Consider the following 25,031-nt stretch of genomic DNA (forward strand, 5'->3'; position numbering starts at 1 on the left):
TCAGGTAAACAAATGGCGGTGTACCACTCAGAATTGACCGTCCTACGTTGCTCAAGCGGAACAGTCGCCACATGACCAGTTTTGCCGAGGAAACAGGCGACCATTTGCTTCGAAGTGCTTCTTCCACGAACAACTTTCGTTGGATTTTGCTCGTCTTGGAAGACCCACACGGTCGATTGGTGTTTTGTTTCGGGCTCATACGCATAGATCCATGATTCGTCACCTGTGACGATCTTATAAACGTCTTTTGAAGCACCGCGATCGTATTTTTTCAGCATTTCCTTACACCAATCCACACGAGCCTTTTTTTGATTGTCAAATTGTGCGGGACCCAACGAGAGCAAACCTTTTTTACGGCCAGGTGTTCATGAAATATCGAATGAATGCTGGTGGGAGAAATGCATAGGCATGCCTCTATCGGAAGGTATGTTACATGACGGTCTTGCATTATCAGTTCACGTACGGCATCGATGTTTTCTGGCACAACGGCTGTTTTTGGACGACCTTCACGGAATTCGTCTTTGAGCGAGCGTCGGCCACGATTGAATTCGTTGTACCAGTTTTTCACAGTGCTATAGGATGGTGCTTCATAGCCATACAAAGATTTTAGTTCATCGATGCACTCTTGTCGTGATAATCCACGTCGAAAGTTGTGAAAAATGATCGCACGAAAATGTTCACGAGTTAATTCCATTTTTTGGCCGAGATGAATTTTTTAATTCCCTGTAAATAAAACAATTCACTATTAAATTACAAAACGTTCTGAGTGATGTTATGCTAAAAAATGTCAAACTTTCCAATGGAAATGTCAGATTGCACCTGGCAACACTTAGTGTTGCCTAGGCCAGAAATATATATATATAGCAGCCTCCGTACTATATACTAGGGTGGGTAAAAAAAGATAATTTTTTTGCATATTTTACTAAACATATTAAAAGTATGTATATCAAAACAATATATAATATAATAATATAATAAAATATTCCTAAAATAGTTCTATTTGGAACGGTGCTGAAAGTCTCCATTGCTCAACCGCAACATATGAAAATGAATTTCGACAACTTGGATAACAGTCGTGAAACTATTTGGCATAGTAGTAGCGATAACTTTCCGCTAATACTAACTAGCATTCAAAATGGACTATTTCATAAAATGACCCAAAACGTCAACCGTGTCGACGACAAGTCGGTGTAACCGGCAAAAGCCTATGATACTAATAACTTAAAGCATTGATGGAATTATTTGACCGTCTCCACTTTAAGGGGTCAGTAGGGTAATCTTTTTTCAACATTTTTTTTTGCATTTTCTGTTCCTTTATACCCCTAGAATTAATGTAGAAACCCACTTTACCATTGGAAGGTTTCGAAGAAGGCACTCGGAGTGCACAACTAGGTACGCTTTTTCAGTACCTCAAACTTTAAAGGCGTTTTTCTCAAAATACACTTTTTTAAACGGTGGACATGATTCCGGTCGAACTACTCAACCGATTTGCTAATTTTTTAAAAAGTTCACAAAATGCCTGGCTATCGTCCCAACTAGATTCATAATTTTTTATAATTTATTGACAATGTTATGACAAAATTTATGTAAAAAAACATTGGGAAAAATTAAATAGAACGTTAATTACTTTTTATTTATCAACATTTCTTCATGATTCTAGTAGGGCCGATTACTTTTTGAGAATAAATTGGGTTTTTTGTTTCAGATGATCAAAACATGAGAAATCCTGTCCGCCAGCATCACCCAGCCATTTCTCCGACAGATGTCATCAAAAGATTCCGAAAAAAATTGTTTATACACTCCACCTCATGACACTCATATGTGAAAAAAGTTCTATTGTAGAATAAAAATTTCTATGAGAAAAAAAATGTCAAAAAAAACACGCCAGATTACCCTACTGACACCTTAAATCGAATCTCTTTGGATACTACTTAATTTGTAGCTTTCACAAGAGGGAGGATCGAAAAATATAACTTCGAAAAGAAAAATGTACCACACAATGTGGAAAAACGGAGAAAAGGCTTTAAATAGAGATGTTCTTTAATAATCTATCGATGCGCATACTTATATATTTGCAAATAGAAAAAAAACATAACTTGTATTTAGAAATAATCTTTTATATTTTGTATTTATTTTTTATTGACGTCGACTTGCGCGCATCGTAGCGGCAGAGAATGTTAATAAATTTAACATTCCCTTTTTGCATTAACATTCTCTGTCCATTCGTTAACCTCTCCGCTGTTAACATTTTTCATTACCATTAACTAATTGGGCTCGTGTCCGGTAGATGGTGCCATTGCCGCTGAGCAAAGATACCACCCCTTAAGATAATCCTCTGAACAGAGAACGTATATTCTTTTATGTTCTCTGGTAATATTTACAGAGAACGTAGAACGTATATCTTCTCTGTTTATGCAGTCGGATACAGAGAACGTATATTTATAAAAATTTATATTATAAAATTTTATTTATAAAAATTTATAAATATACGTTCTCTGGTCGGATAAATGAAGTTATTTAAATAAGACGCGTATATGAGGACACAATGAATCTTACAAAAAATCAGGAAGTGATTGAAACAAAATTCTTATATTGTATCCTCATTGGTACACCTACATAAACAAAACTAATCACAAAGTTCTAGCGACAAAAACACTGTAATAAGTTTATTCACTGGTTACGATGCAGTGAAAGGTCTACATACATACATATGTACGTGGGTAGCTACCATAAAGCACTGTTATTTTGCAAGAAAACACATCAATATTTATTTATTTTAATGCAATCTATTTCGCATATTTATGTGTGCTCTGCCCAATCCACAAACAGGGAGACCCCACAATCTGCGCCAACTACCGTGGGATAAGTCTCCTAAACATCGCATGTCCTTATATCCTCATTGAGCGTATTGTGTGTCCATCGTCAACAAACTAATTGGATCTTATCTATTTAGACCTGGAAAATCAACAACCGACCAGATATTCACCATGCGCCAAATCTTGAAAAGACCCGTGAGAAGCGAATCGACATACACCACCTCTTCGTCGATTTATGCCGCGATGTCTGAACTTGGTAAATTGGCAAAGCTAATACGGTTGTATAAACTGACGTTAAGCAATACCAAAAGCTCCGTCAGGATCGGGAAGTTGCTGCAGAATTCAATCGAGCAGGTACAATCTTCTATAAGAGTGTACAGCTGCCGGCGTTTGCCGATGATATTGATATCATTGGCCTCAACAGTCGCGCCGTTAGTTCCGCTTTCTCCAGACTGGACAAGGAAGCAAAGAAAATGGGTCTGGCACTGAACGTGGGCAAGATATCTCCTGTCATCAAACAAACAGTCGTCGTACTCGCGACTAGGCACCCACGTCACTATTGACAGTCATAACTTCGAAGTTGTAGATAATTTTGTCTATTTTGGAACCAGCATTAACAGCAACAACAATGTCAGCCTAGAAATCCAACGCAGAATAACTCTTGCCAACAGGTGCTATTTTGGACTGAGTAGGCAATTGAGGAATAAAGTCCTCTCAACAGCAACAATGTCAGCCTAGAAATCGAACGTGAATAACCTTGCCAAAGGTGCTATTTTGGACAGAGTAGGCAATTGAGAAATAAAGTCTTCTCTCGACGAACGAAACAAAAACCAAACTCTATAAGTCAATCATTATTCCCGTCCTGCTATATGGTGCAGAGGCATGGGCGATGACAACATCTGATGCTCCTTGCTACTGCGATCCCCTGTGCCAAATTACAGTTTTATATCTTGATTTAGTGCTTAGTTATGATACTTTATAGGTTTTCGGTTAATTGCGGTTTGTGGGCGTGGCAGTGGTCCGATTTCGCTCATCTACAAACTCGAATATTTTTTTGTACTAAGGAACCTGCATACCAAGTTTCATCAATTTTAACTCTAGTTACAGCTTGCTCGGACGGACAGACAGACAGTCAACCGGATTTCAACTCCTTCTCGTCACCCTCAATATGGCTAACCAAACAGATGCGCAAAATCAATGAGAGAGAGCGAGTAAGCTAATCACACCGACGTGTAGTGAAAGAGAAAAAATGGTTATTTTTTCCCGAGGCTAGAGCAAAAATAACATAACGAATAACGCAGGCATTAATTATTGATAACCTATCGATGACCAGTTACTTAACTATTACCCATCTTGTAGAGATGTTAGCAATTTCGTAACTTTCTCGAAAACATAGCATACGATGGATTGTGTGATATGGCTGAATGTGAAAATTACGAAATCAAATTACAACTACGCCTACTGTCCATATAACATGTATGTATATACACAGTATATACATTAAAAACGAATCAAAATATTGAAACAAATCTTTGCAAAAATACTTACTTCAAGCTAGATGGCATAGCTCATCCTAAAATAATCAAAATCGTTCCATAAATTTTTAAGCCCCATGTTATCGAACACGTGGACTTCGGTGCGTATACTGAGTTTTTCCGGGAAATATCGGTTACTTTGTAAGATGATATTAATGAAATTCAGAAAGGTTACTGTGTGTTCTGATGCCAAAAAAGAATGAAATCGGGTCAATACTTTGCCCCACATACCTGGCACAGTCAGACTTTAAACTGTATATTTAGGTCAATTTGGGTGTTATTTAAATAATTTTAATATAGGTTCTTAAACATAATGTAGTTTAGCATTACGAATTAATAAATTCGATCTATGTAGATCTTGGTCTAGCCGAATCTCTGTTTGATCTTTTCTTGATCTTCGCAATGTTTTAATTTTAGCCCTTTTAATTGAGTATATCTCGCATATATACATTAAATTAAGCAAGAATATTGCATTTAGTATTATGTCAAGTCATGGTATATATAGTACATACATACCTTCTCCCGGCATTAATATAATAAATATAGTATGTAGAGAGCCCAAAATTGATTGAAATTTAATAAAAAATATTATTTCACCAGTTTTGACCCCTGAAAATTGCGAGAGTATGAAATGATGGCTTACAACCGAAGTTAGCTCTTGTACCTTGTTATACCCTGAACAGGGTATATTAAGTTTGTCACGAAGTTTGTAACACCCAGAAGGAATCGTCGGATACCCTATAAAGTATATATATAAATGATCAGTATGTCGAGCTGAGTCGATTTAGCCATGTCCGTCTGTCTGTCTGTCTGTCCGTCTGTCTGTCTGTATATATACGAACTAGTCCCTCAGTTTTTAAGATATCGTTTTGAAATTTTGGAAACGGCATTTTCTCTTCAAGAAGCTGCTCATTTGTCGGAACGGCCGATATCGGACCACTATAACATATAGCTGCCATACAAACTGAACGATCGGAAACAAATGCTTGTATGGAAAACTTTCACATTTGACAAGATTTATTAACGAAATTTGGTATATATTATTTTCTAAGGCAACAATATAATCTCCGAGGAAATTGATCAGATCCGTTTCCTATAGCATATAGCTGCCATACAAACTGAACACATAGTTACTTACAGAAATGCACCTGTGAAGGGTATTTAGCTTCGGTGCAACCGAAGTTAACGTTTTTTCTTGTTTTGTTAACTTTTATGCTGTCAACACTTTAGTGTTAAATATAAAAATGTTCGAGTACATAACCGATTTTAGTATATGATGTACGTAGTAAATAAAACTTAAGTATATAAATTGATCATGAAATAAGTTAAACCCACATTCGAAATTCAAGGAAAATTTTGCAAACATTTTGTAATTGTTGTTGTTGCAAAATTTGAACAAAACACCTTCCGAGTTCGCAATTTAGGCTAAAGTAATGTGAATTTGTTAAATTTCTTGATTTATGAAACGAAATTCGCCTCATAATAAGCGATGACAGAATTTTAACTCAAAACTTGAAAGGTCAATAACAACTCACGGATATCCAGTTTACATACTGATGTGTATATGCCATACATATATACTATCAGTGCACATACATGTATGTACGAACGTATGCGTGTGCAAATGTGACGTTTTGTTTGTTCTCCTGTGCACAAAATTAGCACACACAAAAACAAAACACACATATGCACAACTAAATTGTATGTATGTATGACCTGGCGTACGTCTCAAAGCAAGCAAATATATACTTTTAAGTATGTGCTGTATGTCACTATTAAAAAATTCACGCACATTCCGGACGATTATTTTTATTGACCCATTCAATGTTGTTTCAGTCATGTGTTTTCTTTCTTTTTTTAACTTTCAATAAATTTTGTTTGCTATATCCAAATGTACATATACATATGTATGTATGTATACAGCACTCAATTTTAACAAAATTACACATTTTATATGTATGTATGTATATTCATAAATAATATTATACGAACATGACAATATGTTAACTTTATTGCCCAATACACCGGAAGTATGTGTAAATATAGACGCAGCTTCGTTAACTTCGTTAACTTTCCTGCAAGTTGTGAATGAATTACTAATTTCTTATTATTGGGTTGTTCACTGAGTAATTTGGCTTGAGGACAACAGCTGATCTTAAGGTTCAAACCATATGAAACAACTGATCAAACCAGCTTTACAGGCAATATTGTTTCCAATTAGTGGTGCCCTACCATAACGCCATGGCCATAATCATAACCAAATGTGAGTCTGGCGTTATGGTATGGCACCTCTAACTGAATTTTTTCGCAGTAAGGCTTGTTTCTAAAAAATGTTTTTAAATTTTTTGAAATATTGTTTCTTGGTACCCTAACATCATTTTCGGTATATTCTACTGTCGGAAGGGCAAAAATGCAATTCAAGCAAGGCTCGACCAAACGCCAATGCCAAAAATGTTTTGCAAAATTTCGTTCAGGAAACCTGACAGCACTACTATTAATTCTGAAGTGTATTTCGATCAGATGGACAAACTGAGAAGAAGAGGCCAGAATTTATTAATAGAAGATCTTTCGCAGCTTGAATGGGAGACCCGTTCCACACTTGTCCAGACTTGCTATGGATTCTTATACCATCTTTACTGATATAAAGTCATTATTTAACCTTAAAAATAACCTATAAACTTATTGTGCTTAACTTTGCAAATTTCTCGGTTTTACTCCAAGGAAGTTTGGTATTTATTCAAATTAAACTCTCTTGATTAGCGTAATAAACCCTTTCAATTAGTCTTCGCAATTTATTACATATGTATTACATTAATTTTATATGTGTGCATAAGTATATGCAAATTTATACTAGTTTGCTTAATCGCACTCCTTGAGATTTGGGGTAAAATGAATCTCTCCTCTAAAGGACACTGCAAAGCCATTGTCAGGGTTTAATTTTATTTAAGGAGGTACTCTCATGTGAACGCATACATTTTACCACTTTTTTGGAAAATTTGACAACTTTTTTTTCCATTTTTTTAAATTTTTTTTTCTGAACCATTAACATCTCAAGAATATTGTGTTAAAGTTTTAGGTCATTCGGAGAAAAACTAACGAAGTTACAGCAGGTTGAATAACGGTACGTCTAACTACCTGCGCTGATGTACAAAACTTTGAATGATTTTCCCAAATATGTCATTTTTAAAGTCGGTGACCAGCCTACAGAAAAAACTACCGCATCGAAACTTTTTGAAATTTTGTACAAAAATTCTACATATACATAGCTCTCGAATGACGTCAGAGTTTTTCCAAAAATTTAATTTCTAAAATTTTACAATGGGCGATTTTTTCGTCTAAAATCGTCCACTTGAAAATGGTACCAAAAAATTTAAATCTCAAAAAACTCGAATCAATTGAAAGATAAACTAAAAACTAAAGAAACCATTTTGAAATTTTTGATTATCACTTTATCAGTGGTGCAAGGCTGGTCAAAATGTTTTCGAGTGACTTGCAGAATCGACGATAAATCCGTTATTCCTCGCTATTTTTTGATATGAAATTTTCCCCTGTTCTCAATTTGAGCATGTCAAATTCTCAAACATTTTCAGAATGTAACGGATTCCAATCACCTTAATTGAAGTTGCCACTGATGTAAAAATAAACAATTGGTTTAAAATAAGTTATAATATTGCATTCTTACATATAATTTATATATCTATAAATAAAGGTAATAAAAATTAAAAATAATAATTCAATTCAAAACTCAAATATGTACATATGTTAATTAAATCACAACTTAAATAATACATTTTAAAATTCCCTCGCAATATATTTATAGCAACTAAACTATTTTCTATAACATATAATTTTTTCGTAATCAAATATTTTCTTGATTCTATTGCTCGCGTGGTGAAAGAAGTTCATTGTTGTGCGTTTGAATGTCATATCTGTGCCGGCGGTCGGAAATTTTTCTTGTAGGCCTCTATAGCTTTTTTTGGTATTTGTTCCTTTCCAGAAATATAATAGGGCAACAGCGTCAGTAAATATTTTTCGCCAAGCCATTTTTACAAATTTGTTCGAATTGGACGCTATTATGATTTGCAATTCAGCCACCTATAAAAATATGTAGAAACATTATTATTGATGCATGTTAGCAATATAAAGTACGTTTATAATGGGTTGTCAAAAAAGTCTTGCGGTATTTTTTTTGAATTTATCGATTTTATCGCAATTTTCGACGGCAGGCCTTCCGGAGCGTGGCGCATCTTCGACCACTCTACACCAGAACGAAAACGTTGAAACCATCGTTGTGCGGTGGAAATGAAAACTGTATCGGGTCCATAAACTGCACAAATTTTATTGGCGGCTTGAGATGCATTTTTGCCTTTATCGTAGTAGTACTGTAAAATATGCCGTATTTTCTCTTTATTTTGCTCCATGTTTGCGACGTTATAACTCACGAACGACTTAAAAGAAACAATCAATCAAACACGTGTTAGCGCGTGAAATGAGCTTTCCAAAAAGGTATAGCATGACCCGATGCGACGAATAAAACTAGAACTACGCGCTTTCAGCGCCAACCAGCGAAAATACCGCAAGACTTTTTTGACAACCTATTATCACTCAACTTATATTCCGTCCTATTTGAAGTAGAAGCAGTTTCCAACATAGTCGGTTCTACAATTGGGAACGCCAGGTTTTTATTTCTTTCTACAACAACATATTCCGTGCCTCACTTCACTCTTTATTTTTTTTTTGTAGTAATCATTTTGTGTACTGAAATATCACAAAGATATTTATAATAATAATTATAATAATTATACTTCCTTTTACTTTTTATGCATCTAAATGTAATCACTTTACAGATTGTTGATTGATTATATTCCCGTCATTAGGAATGAAACAAGCGCAATCTTCCAAACATCTGACATTTGAAACAACTACCGATAAATATTTAAAAGCTGAAAACTGAAGACAAAAATATTAAATACTTAAATTATTGAAATTCGATAATCGATTTCATTCACATAATGCTTCACCATCAGTCCAAGTCTGGTCCCTTTCGGAATGATCTCGAAGTAATTCACTTAACTTCAGTTTGTTATAGCCAGTACTTGTTTAATTTTTCACTGCAGGGTATTATGGATGTACATACTTATGTATGTACATGTATACACATCTAAGTACGTCACTTATGGATTTTTGCTTTTAATATAAAGCGCTACACCGTCCTACCTTCGTAGTTAGTGAGCGCTTTTGATGAGGCGTTACTTGATTGCAAATAAAAGTTTAAGATGAAATAACAAAACAAATATATAGGCCTGTAGATTGGGCAAATTAACTGCACCAATATAAATGAACAAGATCAGATTACAAATTGATCCAGATGTACGCTTTTCATGATCATAATATACAATTGTGGCTATATTAGCTATCATCGATGTGCATTTACTTCCCATAGCCTCCATATTATATACTCTCGCAACAAAGTTGCTAAGGAGAGTATTATAGTTTTGTTCACATAACGGTTGTTTGTAAGTCCTAAAACTAAAAGAGTCAGATATAGGGTTATATATACCAAAGTGATCAGGGTGACGAGTAGAGTTGAAATCCGGATGTCTGTCTGTCTGTCCGTCCGTCCGTGCAATCTGTAACATGAGTAAAAATTGAGATATCATGATGAAACTTGGTATACTTATTTCTTTTCTCCATAAGAAGGCTAAGTTCGAAGATGGGCAAAATCGGCCAACTGACACGCCCACAAAATGGCGGAAACCGAAAACCTATAAAGTGTCATAACTAAGCCATAAATAAAGACATTAAAGTGAAATTTGACACAAAGGATCGCATTAGGGAGGGGCATATTTGGACTTAATTTCTTTGGAAAAATGGGCGTGGCCCCGCCCCCTACTAAGTTTTTTGTACATATCTCGGAAACTACTATAGCTATGTCAACCAAACTCTATAGAGCCGTTTCCTTTAGGTATTTCCATATACAGTTCAAAAATGGAAGAAATCGGATAATAACCACGCCCACCTCCCATACAAAGGTTATGTTGAAAATCACTAAAAGTGCGTTAACCGACTAACAAAAAACGTCAGAAACACTAAATTTTACGGAGGAAATGGCAGAAGGAAGCTGCACCCAGGTTTTTTTTTAAAAATTGAAAATGGGCGTGGCGTCGCCCACTTATGGACCAAAAACCATATCTCAGGAACTACTAATCTAATTAATTTTACAGCAAAATAAAAAAATATGTAAATGACGGATAACGAAATCTTCCTTACTTGTTGTTCTTTACTGGCGTAGAACCGTGGAACACCGTTTACGCTTTTATAGCCGAGTTAACAAACGATGTACTATATGTACTATATATGTATATATGTATATATACTTATATATATATTGGTCTATATGTGAAATATATTTACATATTTACGAAGCGAAGAAAGTAGACCGATAGGGTCAGCAAACGACGCCATTCCATCATGGAAAGATATACGATCCAACAACGGGTCGAAATTATTAAAATTTACTATCGAAATTCGGAGTTAATGGCTCGTATGTTCGTGAATTGGGCTAAACAACAATTTGAAAATTATCCGGATTTTCATCGAAAAATTATCTTCAGCGATGAGGCTCATTTCTGGCTGAATGGTAATCATCTCGAAAAAATTACGGTTTGGTGCGTTTTATTGGGTTTAGCGTTTGAACTTCTGAAAGCATGCCCGTGGTGGCAAAGCAAAAGAAATCCAGTACCACACATAATGGCATTGAACGTACTTTCACAGGAATGAAGAATTTTCATTATTCTAGCAAACTACAGGGTTTACTAATAGGGTGATTTTGACAGCTCGCTGTGTCCATGTTTGTCAATATTTCATCATATCACTTTTCACATTGGTATAACGCTTGGCAATGGACCTAGATTATGATGCAAATTCACGTTCTTTGAAAAATCTTCTCTCAGTTGAGTCAATTTCTGGCTTAATGGATGAGTCATATCCACGTTTGGTTCAGAAAACGTAATTGTATTCCAAAAATTGACGGTTTGACGCGGATTGTGGTATGGCGGCCACATCGTTGCTTATTTCTTTTGAAATAAGGCAGGAAATGTCGTTACCATCAATAGCAAGCGCCATAACGCCATGTTGATCGACTTCGTTCCCGAAATTTGATGAAATCGATGTGTCTAAACAATGACATATTGTGTGAAAAGTTTGCCGACTCGTTAATTTGTTTGTTGTTTTATTTCATATTAACAACACGTCGATCTTTTTGGTAGACCCTTATTATGCAGAATATTTCAGACTTTAAAATTAGCAAAAGGGGCAGTCACACTGTTTGGTGCTAACGGTAAATTTCTAGTCTACAGAACATACAAAAGTCTGAAAGTATCTGAAAAAATCTCGCGGCGATAAATGTACGATTATAGAAGAGCACAATACAAGTACTTAACAGGAAAACATAATTTTAATTTATGCATAAGGCCTTCTTGTCACATTTTTTCTAAATGTACTTTAGCTGTTATTCGAATCGAATCCTGGTGCTTTCTTAACTTTAAGCATTTTAATTTCATTTTTAAGTTCACAAATGGAGATTGATGGGATTCTCGCATGGTCTGGTTGCACATTACTGAGGAACGCAATTTCATTACATTTTGACCTTATCATTTTGACGAAAAGTTTCAGCTGGGTGTGTTGAATAGATTCGCTTTATCACAATCACTTATAGCCCAAGCATTACCAATTAAATTTTATTGCCGCAAAGTGGCTTGTTCGACGTTTTAGAAATTCGATGCTTTTATTCAAAGTTTTCTAGATAGATCGCGTAATCAATTTTTTTGTCAGCCGATAGTTGAGATAAAGATTTGCGTATTGACTCATAGGATAATTTAAACCTATAATTTCAGCGAGTGGAATTTCTTTTGTATAACTGTCCACTTCTAGCTCTAGTTATTCTATTAATATGATTTGTAGACAGTCTGCTTAATCCTGAATTACTTGATTCAACGAAGTCCAGTCCGTATTTTTATTGTAAATGGTGGGTAAGTTGGTGTTCCGGTCGATACAAACTTACATCCTGTTTCTTGCACCGACTGGAATAAATCTCGTCCTTTTGATGTCGTTAGGCGCGTTCCACAGTAGACATGCTTCGCATTAAAGTATAATAAATTTGTGGGTGCGCATGTTGAAAAGTATTTTATATTCATCAACGAGAATTCTGTACCTCGGCGCACAATATATTGTAGTAACCAATAGGAGTGGGTTCATTGTTTTTAATGTAATAGTTGTAGTTTGAATATTGTTTTTCCTTTCTCATAATGCTGAATATGGTTTTTCTAATAAATGTGTATTTTATACTTCCTATGCAGGATCTAAAAGTCACAATGGAGCTACATTCCTATATTACTGCTTTTCCCTGGAGTTTGAGGAATTCAGGATTTAATATATTTATTCGAATTGAACCTGAACGTGACCGACATATAGTACACCGAAATTTCACGCGGCTTGAGGATAATAAGATTGCAGTTGCAGTAGCCAATAGTTTGATAGTGCGATAACTATAGCTTTACGATTAGGTTCCGTACATGAATTGTGTAAATTCTACAAAGAATAAATAATAACAACCGTTATTCACTTATTTCTTAAGGCTGCAAAAATTTACACGTCGTATAAAAACAACACAAAACAGACGGCACCTAGACAATTAATTACAAGAGCGCAATTTCTAAATCATATACATATCTCTAAATGCAAACACTACATGTGGGAGAGCATATTGATTAAACTATTTATTCTAATATTAAGATCTCTATGTTTAGTGTATCAACTATTGTCAGACAACCGTGAATTGCTCTCAAGTTTATCAGCAGACACATACTTATTAATATGATAAATGAAATAGAATACAAAGAGAGCTATCTGTAAAACCTATATACACATTCGCAGCATTAAGAGCTAATCAAAATTCTTTCCACCCCATGAAGAGCTCCGCATATCACCCCGATGCGATACGACATTGCAAAAATAGCTAGCAAACTTAGATAACCAACTGCATAATCTAAAGTAATTGAAGCGAACTATAAGTATATAAGAGTGCATCCCGCGAAACATTGTTTCTTTTCTTCAATTAAGGTGGCAGTAAGTACTTGTACTCGAAACACGGAACGTACAAAATTTGCGTTTTAAAGACAGTATAGAAATGACAAATAACGAAAAGTTTAGCGATGATGATCTCACTTTCCCGGAGTGGTTGAACGAGGCGTTTTTCGAAAACATTTTGAAAAACGTCGAAACTGAAAACACAAAGGTGAGTATTGACTCCATATTAAATGTTTCTAATTCTTTTTTTCAAATAAAACTTGTTAGCTCACGCATTTAGAGATGACACCGGGAACTTTGAAAAACGATCACTACGCAAGCATTTTGTTTCGAGCCAAAGTCAACTACACATTACAGACACAGCCCAACCAAGAAAAGGTGTCGTCGTTCATTTTAAAAATCGAACCTTTCATAGAAGGCCGCAAGAAAGAAATGATAGGCCATTTGAATTTATTCCAAACGGAAATACTTATGTATACTAAAGTGCTGCCGATGATCGAGAAGTTGCTTTTGCAATATGGCGACAAAACCACTTTGGGACCCAAGTGAGTATCTAATTTGAAAAACAAGCAAAAGACTGACAAAGAAAGTAAATTTTGATGTATTTTGCAAAAGGCTCATAGCCTTCAGCACCACCACACCGTCATATGTGGTTTTTGAAGATTTAGCACTCAAAGGCTACACCACAGTTGGGTCCCGCCATCCTGATTTGGATGAAGTGAAGACTACTTTGATTAAACTGGCAAAATTGCATGCGGTCAGTTACAAATTGAGCAAAGAGGAGGTGAGGAAAACATATTTTTAATGTAAAATTTCAATCGGTATTGTTTTGGATGAAAACACTTGTTCGCAATGTTTTAGGGAGACAATCTCATAACCTCTCTAGACAAGGGTTCAATGAACTCTACTAACCTCAACACCTTTCCATTCATTAAGAATGGAATCAAATTGCTCAAAGAAGTTCTAAGCGTACACGATGACTTGAAACAATTTGTGCCACATATTGAATCAGTCGAAAGTTTATTGTTGGCAAAAACCCTCGACATGTTTAACGAAGCCAGCAGAGGTAAACGAAATGGAATTTTCGTGCTCAATCATGGTGACTTTCATTTGAAAAACATAATGATCCAAAGGAATGATGGCAGGCTGACTGATGTTATGTTGGTAAGCAAATCGGGTTACTGTATGATTTAATGCATAATTGGTTGTATTTTGGTCTGTCTTGGCAGCTTGATTATCAGATCAGCGTATTTGGGTCGCCTGCGATTGATCTTCACTATGCGTTCGCAATGATGTTTAGCCCCGAAATACGACGTAACCATTACGATGAGCTCCTCTATTTCTATATCACGAATTTTCAAGACACGCTGCGCAAAACGGAATACAAAGGCCATATACCGGGAAACTTTGAAATTCGTCAGGAATTGACGAAGCATAGATTTTGGGGTAAGTTGAACGGCATAGCTTCAAATTCATATGCAAGTACATACCTATGCATCCAATTCTTTTGTGTATTATTGAGCTTCTACATTAAGTCGTGAGTGTTTCCTATTATTTATTATAAACTGAAATGAACTTAGTTTCGAGACACTTAACTCATCTTAATCCTGATCCCCAATTGTATTGTATATGCATTGTACTATATTTAGTAAATTTTCATTTTATGGAGAAGAATGCCTTAAGAATAGCGGAAGGTTTCGCCTGCCATTATTTACCAAACCATCAATAATTGAACCATGCTTTTTATTTTGATTTCTGAATTTCGTTCAAACACAGGGCTTTTTATATTCCTTTGCTTCCTAATATTCAACTATACATTTATCGATGAGGGCGGAAACCTTGCAGAGGTGATCGAAAACCCTGAGGCACAAAAAAGAGAATTGGAAAACCCGAAATTCCTGGATGAACTACGAGAGCTATTGCCCAAATTTCTACATAATGGTTATTTTGAAGCATAATAATTGTTAAAATATCAACTTAATTAAAAACGAATATGTTGAGCTTTTTAAACCATATTTATTATTTAGCCATAATTGGTGTTTCACTTTCTTTAAAGATATGTATGAGTCAATCTGTTATTCAATTATTGCTTTTGGCTGCGTGATGTTAGAGAAGTCTTTTTTTTTTTGTTTTGCAGTACCTATCGAACTGTTGATTCTTTGGATATTCAAAAAGTTATTATTCGATTTCGACAATTTTTGGACATGAGATTAAATACCTTAAGATCACTACTTGTACAAAGATGAAACTTAAAGTTGTGTCATATGGGAAGTAGACGTGTTTGTTGTCCGATTTCGCCCATTGCAGGGAATGGTAGCTTACATACCAATTTTGGTTGAAATTGGTCGACTAGTTGAGCCCATTGTTAAATTTTTGCACCTTCTCTTGTAAAGCTCTTCTGGACCATCTTGGTTGTGAAGTTTAATGCTTGCGGACAGGACATGGTTATTATCTGATTTTTTCCTTTTTCTCCAAGTATGAAGAGATGCTAAATATACTTCTTTCGAGCAAGTTTAGTTGAGTTAGCTTCTTGGATGAAATGTGCATTCAACTGGGGGTTACGTCCACTTATAATGATTTCAGTCAACAAATGTGCTTAATTATGGCATTTTATATGTTTCGTTTATTGACTTTTTGTGGGCGTGGCAGTGGTCTGATTATGCCCATCTGTAACACCGAACTCTTAGGTGCCAAGGAATATATGTACATACATATGTAATGTATGTGGCAAGTTTCATCGAGATATCTCAATTTTTACTCAAATTCCATACATACATACAGGTGGAGGTAATAAAAGCGTTATTAAAAGGTAGGTTCCGAATATCTGTAAAAATAATCACCAAATTATTAGCGTGGGCACACAACCACGTACATACATACATACGCACATACTTACTAATTGAAGTGGTTTGCATTGTAGCTTAAGCGAGGCAACAAAATTAGGTATTTTCTTTTGAAAATCATGCTTACCGCAATTGTGTACATGACCTTTGCCAATATTTTAAGAAGCTAGTGTTTTTGTTGTTAGCGATAGTAGGTGTTTCCATTGAATTTGTTGATAATGAAGGAGACGCAAAAGCGCTTCGTCAAAGTACACAATCTGCATTGAATACATAAATACATTTGAATGTACATATTTAGTATACTCGTATATACATACGTACATATGTATATATGGCCATTATGTAAATAAATATGTGCGATAAATGCATAGATACACACATACATATGTATGTATGTACATTTAATTGTTTCTTACCAATTTGACAACATTGAATCTTGGCAGTTTTACGTTTTCAAATTAACAAACCACAAAATTATTTATGTTATGAATATTTTCCCGTTATTCGCTCTTTTCTGATTTTTGTATTTCTTAATACATTTGAAAGGCTGTGTTTCGCCAGTCAAGATTTATTCATACTAGATTGAAGATCAAATTTATTATAAAAAAGTTATTAAATATATAAATTCTTCAAATAATGAACAATTAAATTTATCAGCAAAAACAGCTCAATTTGTGGAGCGCCATTAGGACTACCAGTTATTGAGGGTTTGACATAGTATTGCCTGTATATATGCATATTAATATTATAAATTATATACATATGTATATAGTAGTAAATTATAATATGACAAGAATCTGTTATCAAATGAACAGAGAACTCGTTAAATTCGTTCGGTGTAACCCGGTGTTAGCGTACTCTTCACGCATAAAATTATCCGCACAATACTTAATATGATTTTGATCGTTCATTTTGTGTGACAACTATATGATATAGTGAAGCGATCTGGAAAATTTCTTCTGATTCAGAAGTTCTGATATTGTGGTGGTGCCTTAAACAGTAATTTCTTCTAAATTTTGTGGAGATTTATTGTCAAATTAAAAAGTTGTCTACCCAAAAACTTGATTTTAGCAACTTCTTTGGTAGAAAAAGACAAGTCCAAAATTTCTGAGCGATATTTCGAAAACTGAGAGACTAGTTCGCGTATATACAGACGAACAGACAACTAAATATAATATATACGAGTACATACATATATATGCATATTTACTACGGTGAAATTCTTCACAACCAGACACCCACCACCGGAGTGTTTTTGTCCGGCTTAAGTGACATGGAAGTAGGCGTGACAAAAATGTGTGTTCAAATTTTATTCTTAGAGTCAGAAGCTGCAACGAAGAAATATATTTGATCTGAACTAATAAATGCAAGCTAATGTCATCCAATGCATACAAATTATATCAATAGTTTCACTTTAGCCACTGCCAGTTAGAAGGCACGAGTGCCAACTCTAGTAACCGGACAGAAAGGCTGGTCCCGGCAGTGTCCGCTTATGGGAGATTTCACTGTATTACCGAAATAGTGTCCGTGTCGGATCACTGCAACGTTCTCATGTCCGGTTATAGGAATGGGTTTTGTATGAAAATATGAATGAAAACGTTGCGTTCATGAATTTTATCCAGTTATGGGAGCTGTACGGTTATGAAGACTGCACGTTTTGGAGAAATTAACTATGTATATATAATAGGTTGTAAAAATCTCCGCTCACTGGGTACAAAATCTTTAAAACTGAGATAAAGTTTGACCAATTAAAATATTAATTTTTATACCCTGAACAGGGTATATTAAGTTTGTCACGAAGTTTGTAACAGCCAGAAGGAAGCGTCGGAGACCCTATAAAGTATATATGTACATATATAAATGATCAGTATGTTGAGCTGAGTCGATTTAGCCATGTCCGTCTGTCTGTCTCCCCAAGGTGATTTACTGACCAATATGCAGAGATACTAAAATTATGGGAAACGTCATTCTCCAGCCTGCTGAATAGCAGTGAAAGCCAACAGGAGAATTGCCCGACCACGAAGAAGTTCGAATAGCAATGACCCGTCTGAAGAACAACAAAGCAGCGGAGGCCGATGGAATGCCGGCCGAGCTATTCAAACACGTCGGCGAAGAACTAATAAGGAGCATGCATGAGCTTCTTTGTAAAATACGGTCGGACGAAAGCATGCCCAATGATTGGAATTTAAGTGTGCTCTGCCCAATCCGCAAAAAGGGGGATCTCACAATCTGCGCCAACTACCGTGGGATAAGCCTCCTCAACATCGCGTATAAGGTTCTATCGAGCGTATTGTGTGAAAGATTAAAGCCCACCGTCAACAAACTGATTGGACCTTATCAGTGTGGCTTTAGACCTGGCAAATCAACAACCGATCAGATATTCACCATGCGCCAAATTTTGGAAAAGACCCGTGAAAGGAGAATCAACGCACACCACCTCTTCGTTGATTTCAAAGCTGCTTTCGACAGCACGAAAAGAAGCTGCCTTTATGCCGCTATGTCTGAATTTGGTAACCCCGCAAAACTAATACGGTTGTGTAAACTGACGTGGAGCAATACCAAAAGCTCCGTAGGATCGGGAATGACCTCTCCAAGCCGTTCGATACGAAACGAGTTTTCAGACAAGGCGAGTCTCTTTCGTGTGACTTCTTCAACCTACTGCTGGAGAAAATAGTTCGAGTTGCAGAACTTAATCGAGCAGATACAATCTTTTATAAGAGTGTACAGCTGCTGGCGTATGCCGATGATATTGATATCATCTCCCTCAACAGCCGCGCCGTTAGTTCTGCTTTCTCCGGACTCGACAAAGAAGCAAAAGCAAATGGGTCTGAACGAGGCAAGACGAAATATCTCCTGTCGTTAAACAAACAGTCTTCGCACTCGCGACTAAGCACACACGTCACTATTGACAGTCATAACTTTGAAGTCGTAGATAATTTCGTCTATCTTGGAACCAGCATTAACAACAACGTCACCCTCGAAATCCAACGCAGGATATCTCTTGCATACAGATGCTACTTCGGACTAATTAGGCAACTGAAAAGTAAAGTCCTCTCTCGACAAACAAAAACCAAACTCACTCACTCATATTTCCCGTCCTGTCATATGGTGCAGAGGCTTGGACGATGACAACAACTGATGAGTCGACGTTGCGAGGTTTCGAGAGAAAAGTTCTCTCGGTTTCTGAGCCAATAAAGTAAATGAAGAATAATACATTTTTAACAGATCAAGTTGAACAGCTGATGCACATAGTAGTGGGTGGGAACACGCAAATTAATTGAAATCTTCTAAATATAACGATTTTAAATTTCCATGAAACCTTTGCTTTCAAATTTGCTATACAAAATGCCGATATAAAAGCCATGGATAGTAGGCCACCAAATATGTATAGACAAGTTGACTTATATGATATGGTTGTTAATTGATTATTATTCATTTGCATCATCCAAAAAATTCACAATCACGAGCCTTTTCATACAGCGATACAAGTAAAATTACTTACCGCCAATCAAGTGTTCAATAATAGAAACAAATACTTAAGATTTTATAAAATATTTTATTTTGTACTTATATTAAATTAAAAGCAGGAGAGATTTTGCCAAAACCAATCCCAAAACGATTGTTAGAGCAGTTCATCACCAAAAGTACGAATACCGATGAGGTGAATATGAACTCTCTTATGTATAAGCTTACAAAACTAACGTCACAGTTGGACAAAACCTCTTCAAAACAAATCGCCAAGGCAAACATAATTTTTGTTGTTGTTCTTCTTCTTCGCTTGCAGTAACTCCAGAAGTTTGCCGACATATTTGAACACAGTATTAACAATACAATTGTGCTCAGCTAAAAAGCTAAAAATTAAAATATTTTTATTCTCTATTGGCGATTTGTCCACACTTGCTTCGAAACACTAAGGCATCACAAACATATTTATAAACATAGTTAACAATAATGGGTACTTAAGAAAATTTTTTTGAGTAATTATAACAAAAAAATATGTAGAAAAATTGGTTAGGTATATACGTACATATGTGTACACGATTATTTAACAAATCATTTAAGTAGTTATATTCTGGCATGTACTTAGGTAGACACATACAAAAATATAATTTCATGATTCCGGTAAATTGATTCTTATTTCCATCCATCATAAAAACTCCCAAGATTGCGAAGAGCATTTTCCGGATATAAAAAATTTAAATATGGCTGATGAATAGGACATTTCTATTGCTACAAGGTTATCAATTACATTTTTAGTTAATCAGTTGACAGGTGAGATTGTCTGTCCAAATTTTCTAGCGCGACCAGCGAAGCCTTTGCTACCATCTGGTCCTATTGGTGTACGAACCAAATTCTCGGAGTTCCTTTGTGCGAATGATCCCGACCGAGAACGAGGTGAGTTGTCAAGGAAGCTACCAGTTCGTGATCGTGGTTGCCCATCAAAATCGACAGCATGCTTGTAATTGTTCAAAAAACTACCGGTTCGTGAGCGTGGCGAACCCTCATATTCAGAACCAAACGAGTAACGCCGATCATAGCCGGAGTCGGTGGAAATACGTCGACCATTGATGTACTGCGCATTGTCATATGCAGCCATTTTGTTGGCCGCATTGAAGTTGTTGGAGTAGCGGCGAGGAAAAACGTTGTAACCACCGCCACCACCACCCACATTGGGATCATCAAAGGTAGGGTCAGTTTGTGTGTCCACTGATTGCTTGCGCTGTTCAAAGTTGTAGTCATTAGACATACGGCGTGGGAAATTATTGCTTCCGCTGTTGCTCATCTCGTTCGGATTGGAGAATGTACGTTCGAATTGCATAGAACCGTTGGAGAAACGACGCTCCCCGCCACTTCCAGTAGAGCCTTGGGACATTTTACGATAAACTTCTGTTTGCCCAAAGTCAGAGATGCGTCTTGAGCATGGACAATTTTCAGAGCAATTCGAGTCACGACGTTGGGACATATTGTCCGAACAGTTCGATGGACGGCGTGAATCTGAAAAACTTGAGTAATTGTCTGAACAATTTGATAAGCGTCGCACCAAGTTGCTGTTGGAATTGCTAATAGCACTTTTGTTGGCAGTAATTGGTGATGTATTTACGGCAGCATCCACAACCGGAGCGGAGCCGGCAGAGATGGTTGAATTATTGCTATAGCGACGTGGTGAATATGCGTAAAAGTAAGCGCCAGTATTGTTGTTGCCGCTGACGCCAGGTGAGGTCGGTTCGTTATTACTAGCCACACGAGGCTGATAGGGTTGATATTGGTGTGAGGCTTCATTGCCAAAGTTTCCGCGATGCTGTGTGCTATGCATATTGTGCTGCATATGGTGAAAATTTGGTTGACCATTAACATTGTTGTGATGGAACTCTGGCAATGGTTTGGGGTGGATATCAGAATTGAAGCGTTTAAGTTTGTAACGCAAATCTGTGACATCATGTGGAACAATACCGCTGAAACTGCCTCCCCGTGTACGTTCGTAAGTGGCGTCATTGTAGTAGCGATAGTTCTCCACCATTCGTGCAACCGGTGTCGCCACCTGTATGATAGCTTTCTTTCCCGTCTTCTTCTTGGGAGCTACCATTTCGAAAACTTGGAACGGTCCCTGCAAATTCTTTGCCTCACGCGCCGATGACGACTCCAAATATTCTACAAGGGCACATTCTTTCTGTTGCACCTCTGGGTATTTGTTCATGAACTGTCTGACATCCACTGGGATCGCCATACCGGGTTTCAGAATACGTATCAATGCGATCTCGCCACATTTGGAGAATATTTCCGAAACTTTTTCAATAGTCAGCTTATCGAGTGGCAAATCGCAAGCAACAACGGTGCGTGATGGCATTGTTTCATCAAAATTGGGCAAGGGCTCAATACGACGGACTTTCGTGCCCAAATCGTTTAGTTCGATCTTTTGAGATTTGCGTCGCAAAGCGTCGCCAACAACTTTCCACTCCTTGGTTAGTTGACGAACCCGTTTAAAACTGGAAACCAACTTGAGACTAACAAAACCCTCTTTGTTACGTCGAACGTGTTTTAGTAGAAATGCATCTTTGAGTATGCTATCATTGGAGAAGTAAAATTCTACTGCTTCGGTAATTTCAGCAGCTAAATCTTCACTTGCTATCATTGATGGATCTAATGTATCTAGTTCATTGGTAAGTGAATGATCTGTCTTCAACTCTGTTTTTTGACTGTTTTCCATGGAAGATGACATAGAGTTGTGATCTAGAGCTTTGCTTATGTGCTCTTGAGTTTCTGCATGTTCCAATATTGAAGGCTTCTTCATCGTCAAAAAAGAGCGGTGTACACGTTTGGGTTCGGTCGGTGAGTTGGCCGGAGCAACAGCAGGCGGTGGCGAATCTTCTGGAATATCTTGTCTTGTAGCATCGGGCTCCAATTTAAAGTTCGGATGTAGATATATATTATCCATTTGCCGGTAATAGTCGTTCGGATGGTTTTGATTTGAACCATTATGTTTATGAAACTTTTCTAAATTCGCTTCGCTTAAAACAGCTGCGGCAGGTGTACTCAAACTGGGATCAGTTTGAAACTGCGAGTTATCACACTCTACAGGCGATGAGTTCAAAATGACATCATGCAAAACGTGATTATCGACAGCGAGCGGCTTTAATTCATCGTCCTCTTCCGACTCTTCAGAATCCTCTATAGACGAACCCATACCCACATCAATTAACTTATCTTCATAACACTCAACCGATGTGCTTCTAGCCACCAACGGTGCATGTGCACCACTCAGTGGGATTGGCATATCAAAAACATCTGGGCTATGATTCGTCTCATATTCACTGCCACCTACAGCACCTTCATCGCTACCGAATTGCGAGTCCAACGATTGTGATTGCCCAACTCGTTGCAGCAGAGTTTCTGCCGAGCGTTTAGCATGAAATCTTAGCAATTTTGATGGTAATGAGGAAGAAATAGGCACAACCGCTTTAGACAAATCTGAATGGTGCAATAACTGTGGGCTCGTCGATTCTGTTGGATTTGCATTATTGACATTTAATTCTTTTGGCATATCTAAAGAGTTATTTACATTAAAATTTACTGTAGCATCAGTTTTGCTTGAAGTACAGGCTTGATTCTCTCTTTCGGTAATTGTTTCAGTCATAACTGTTGTTACCACAAAAGTATGACCACCGTTAGCGTGACCTGCAGTAAACTGACTCGCTCGACATAACTCCTGTTTGAAATCGGTAGTTTTTTCTGGGTTCTGCGTATGGGCGGCAGAAGATTCACTCTTACCCAATTGGCTATCTGGAGTTTCACTCATCTTTCCTGTTTTCGGATACCACCGGATGCACAATTTCTTTATGTAGAAATCTAACGTTTTCTTTAGTGTAATTGTTTGTATTACTTTTATTCCTTGGCTGCTTTCGATATTGACCTTACTCAATATTTCTTAGTAAAACACTACTGGTGGCTGGCTGGTTATTTGCTCTCGGCTGATTGGCACACTGATTCTGTATCTGCGCGCAAAGCTCCACACTCCACCAAAGCGTTATAATTTGTCGTCAATAGCTTATCTGCTGAATGCTTTTTAGTTCATATTGTTGGCAATACTTTTACTTTTTCGTTCATTGGCACGTGTTTTCCCTTTCTTATTTGCAGAAATAATGCAATTCACCTACTTAGTTTTTATTTTAACCCAAGGATGTCGAATGAGTCCAACAACAATGAAATTGCACAGGGCTCAGTTTTTGGTTAATTCAAATATATGTGAATTCGGTAACCTAATAAAGTTTATTAATGTTTATTTGCTATACACTATTTCGCGGTATAACGGGTCTTTGGGCTTATGTATCGTTTCAAGTATGTGATATAAACGCCGCCTCGGCTCGGCTAAATGAACGTGTCTGGACTGAAAAGTTGTTTGCTCATTTCTCTTTGAGCCGTCAACTATCACCCACTTTGCCACAGTGCTCTCAACACGACCGTAGCTTTTCTAGGTCATACATTGGCGTGCACCCACTTGCTTTATTAGATAATCGATTCGCGATTACGGTACGAGCACCAAGAGCAATACACTTCACTCAATAATATGGCACACCAGCGCGGATAAGTAGTTTTCAGTTTCGTTTGTTTACTTTTATTTCATTTTTTGTTTGTGGTTGGGATCTCTTGCTGTTGTTGTTTCGACTTGCTCGGCCGGTTCGTCTTCAAATATGCGAGTTGCGTGTTATTATTTGACGGTGTTTTAACCACAGCACAATTTATCGCAACACGGCAATGCAATATCAAAATCGCATGTATGCACTCACACACAGCTGCACAAACGCCAGGTTTCGCAGACCGTTGTACAATTACGGTTATTCCATAAGTACATGCACTAATGTGTGTATATTTAAGTTGTGGCGAGAATCTTTATTTGTTTGTTTTTGTTTTTTCTTTGGTTTTTTGTTTTTTGCTTGCTCGACAATTCAAGTTCAAATGTCTTTAGTTGCTCGTATTAAGTATCGTGAGCGCGGACTAATTATTCCGTTTTGTTCGGTAAGTTCATGCAACGCTGCAACGCGATTTTAGACTGAAATTGCAAATTGATTTGGGGTCGGTTAAATACCCTCTGCTTTCGAATGTCGGCGCAGCTACGCAACTGTGTGTCGCGTTGCGCGTCGTCGCCACCGTTGTCATGAGGCTGTTGCTGCGGGAAGCATAGGCGCTTATTTCGGTTTGCCTGAGCGCAGCGCACTTGCACAGTACGCAGTCGATCGAGTTGTCGGCCTCCCTCG

The 25,031-nt window shown here is 36.9% G+C and overlaps 2 protein-coding genes and 1 pseudogene across 2 annotated transcripts; 2 read left to right on the forward strand and 1 right to left on the reverse strand.

Moving 5' to 3' along the window:
- LOC126754769 (uncharacterized) overlaps nucleotides 1-1,194 on the forward strand; it is a 45,463-nt pseudogene extending 44,269 nt beyond the window's left edge.
- A 12,179-nt stretch (nucleotides 1,195-13,373) lies between these two features.
- On the forward strand, nucleotides 13,374-15,448 carry LOC126757246 (uncharacterized). Its single transcript, XM_050471002.1, has 6 exons — nucleotides 13,374-13,646; nucleotides 13,706-13,983; nucleotides 14,054-14,222; nucleotides 14,300-14,602; nucleotides 14,668-14,884; nucleotides 15,215-15,448. Exons 1-6 carry the CDS (start codon nucleotides 13,539-13,541, stop codon nucleotides 15,394-15,396), a joined length of 1,257 nt encoding a protein of 418 aa, XP_050326959.1. The 5' UTR covers nucleotides 13,374-13,538; the 3' UTR covers nucleotides 15,397-15,448.
- A 4,369-nt stretch (nucleotides 15,449-19,817) lies between these two features.
- LOC126757235 (uncharacterized) lies at nucleotides 19,818-24,815 on the reverse strand. Its single transcript, XM_050470975.1, has one exon. It carries the CDS (start codon nucleotides 23,573-23,575, stop codon nucleotides 20,543-20,545), a length of 3,033 nt encoding a protein of 1,010 aa, XP_050326932.1. The 5' UTR covers nucleotides 23,576-24,815; the 3' UTR covers nucleotides 19,818-20,542.
- Between the last annotated feature and the right edge of the window lie 216 nt (nucleotides 24,816-25,031).

This window comes from Bactrocera neohumeralis, chromosome 4 (assembly GCF_024586455.1).
Source record: "Bactrocera neohumeralis isolate Rockhampton chromosome 4, APGP_CSIRO_Bneo_wtdbg2-racon-allhic-juicebox.fasta_v2, whole genome shotgun sequence".
Taxonomy (NCBI): Eukaryota; Metazoa; Arthropoda; class Insecta; order Diptera; family Tephritidae; genus Bactrocera; species Bactrocera neohumeralis.

Excerpts from the sequence above, each read along its gene's own strand:
- LOC126757246 (XM_050471002.1), top strand. The coding sequence starts at position 13,539 with ATGACAAATAACGAAAAGTTTAGCGATGATGATCTCACTTTCCCGGAG. Across the intron at positions 13,647-13,705 it reads TCGAAACTGAAAACACAAAG|CTCACGCATTTAGAGATGAC; the intron begins GTGAGTATTGAC and ends AAAACTTGTTAG. Across the intron at positions 14,223-14,299 it reads ACAAATTGAGCAAAGAGGAG|GGAGACAATCTCATAACCTC; the intron begins GTGAGGAAAACA and ends GCAATGTTTTAG.
- LOC126757235 (XM_050470975.1), bottom strand. The coding sequence starts at position 23,575 with ATGAGTGAAACTCCAGATAGCCAATTGGGTAAGAGTGAATCTTCTGCC.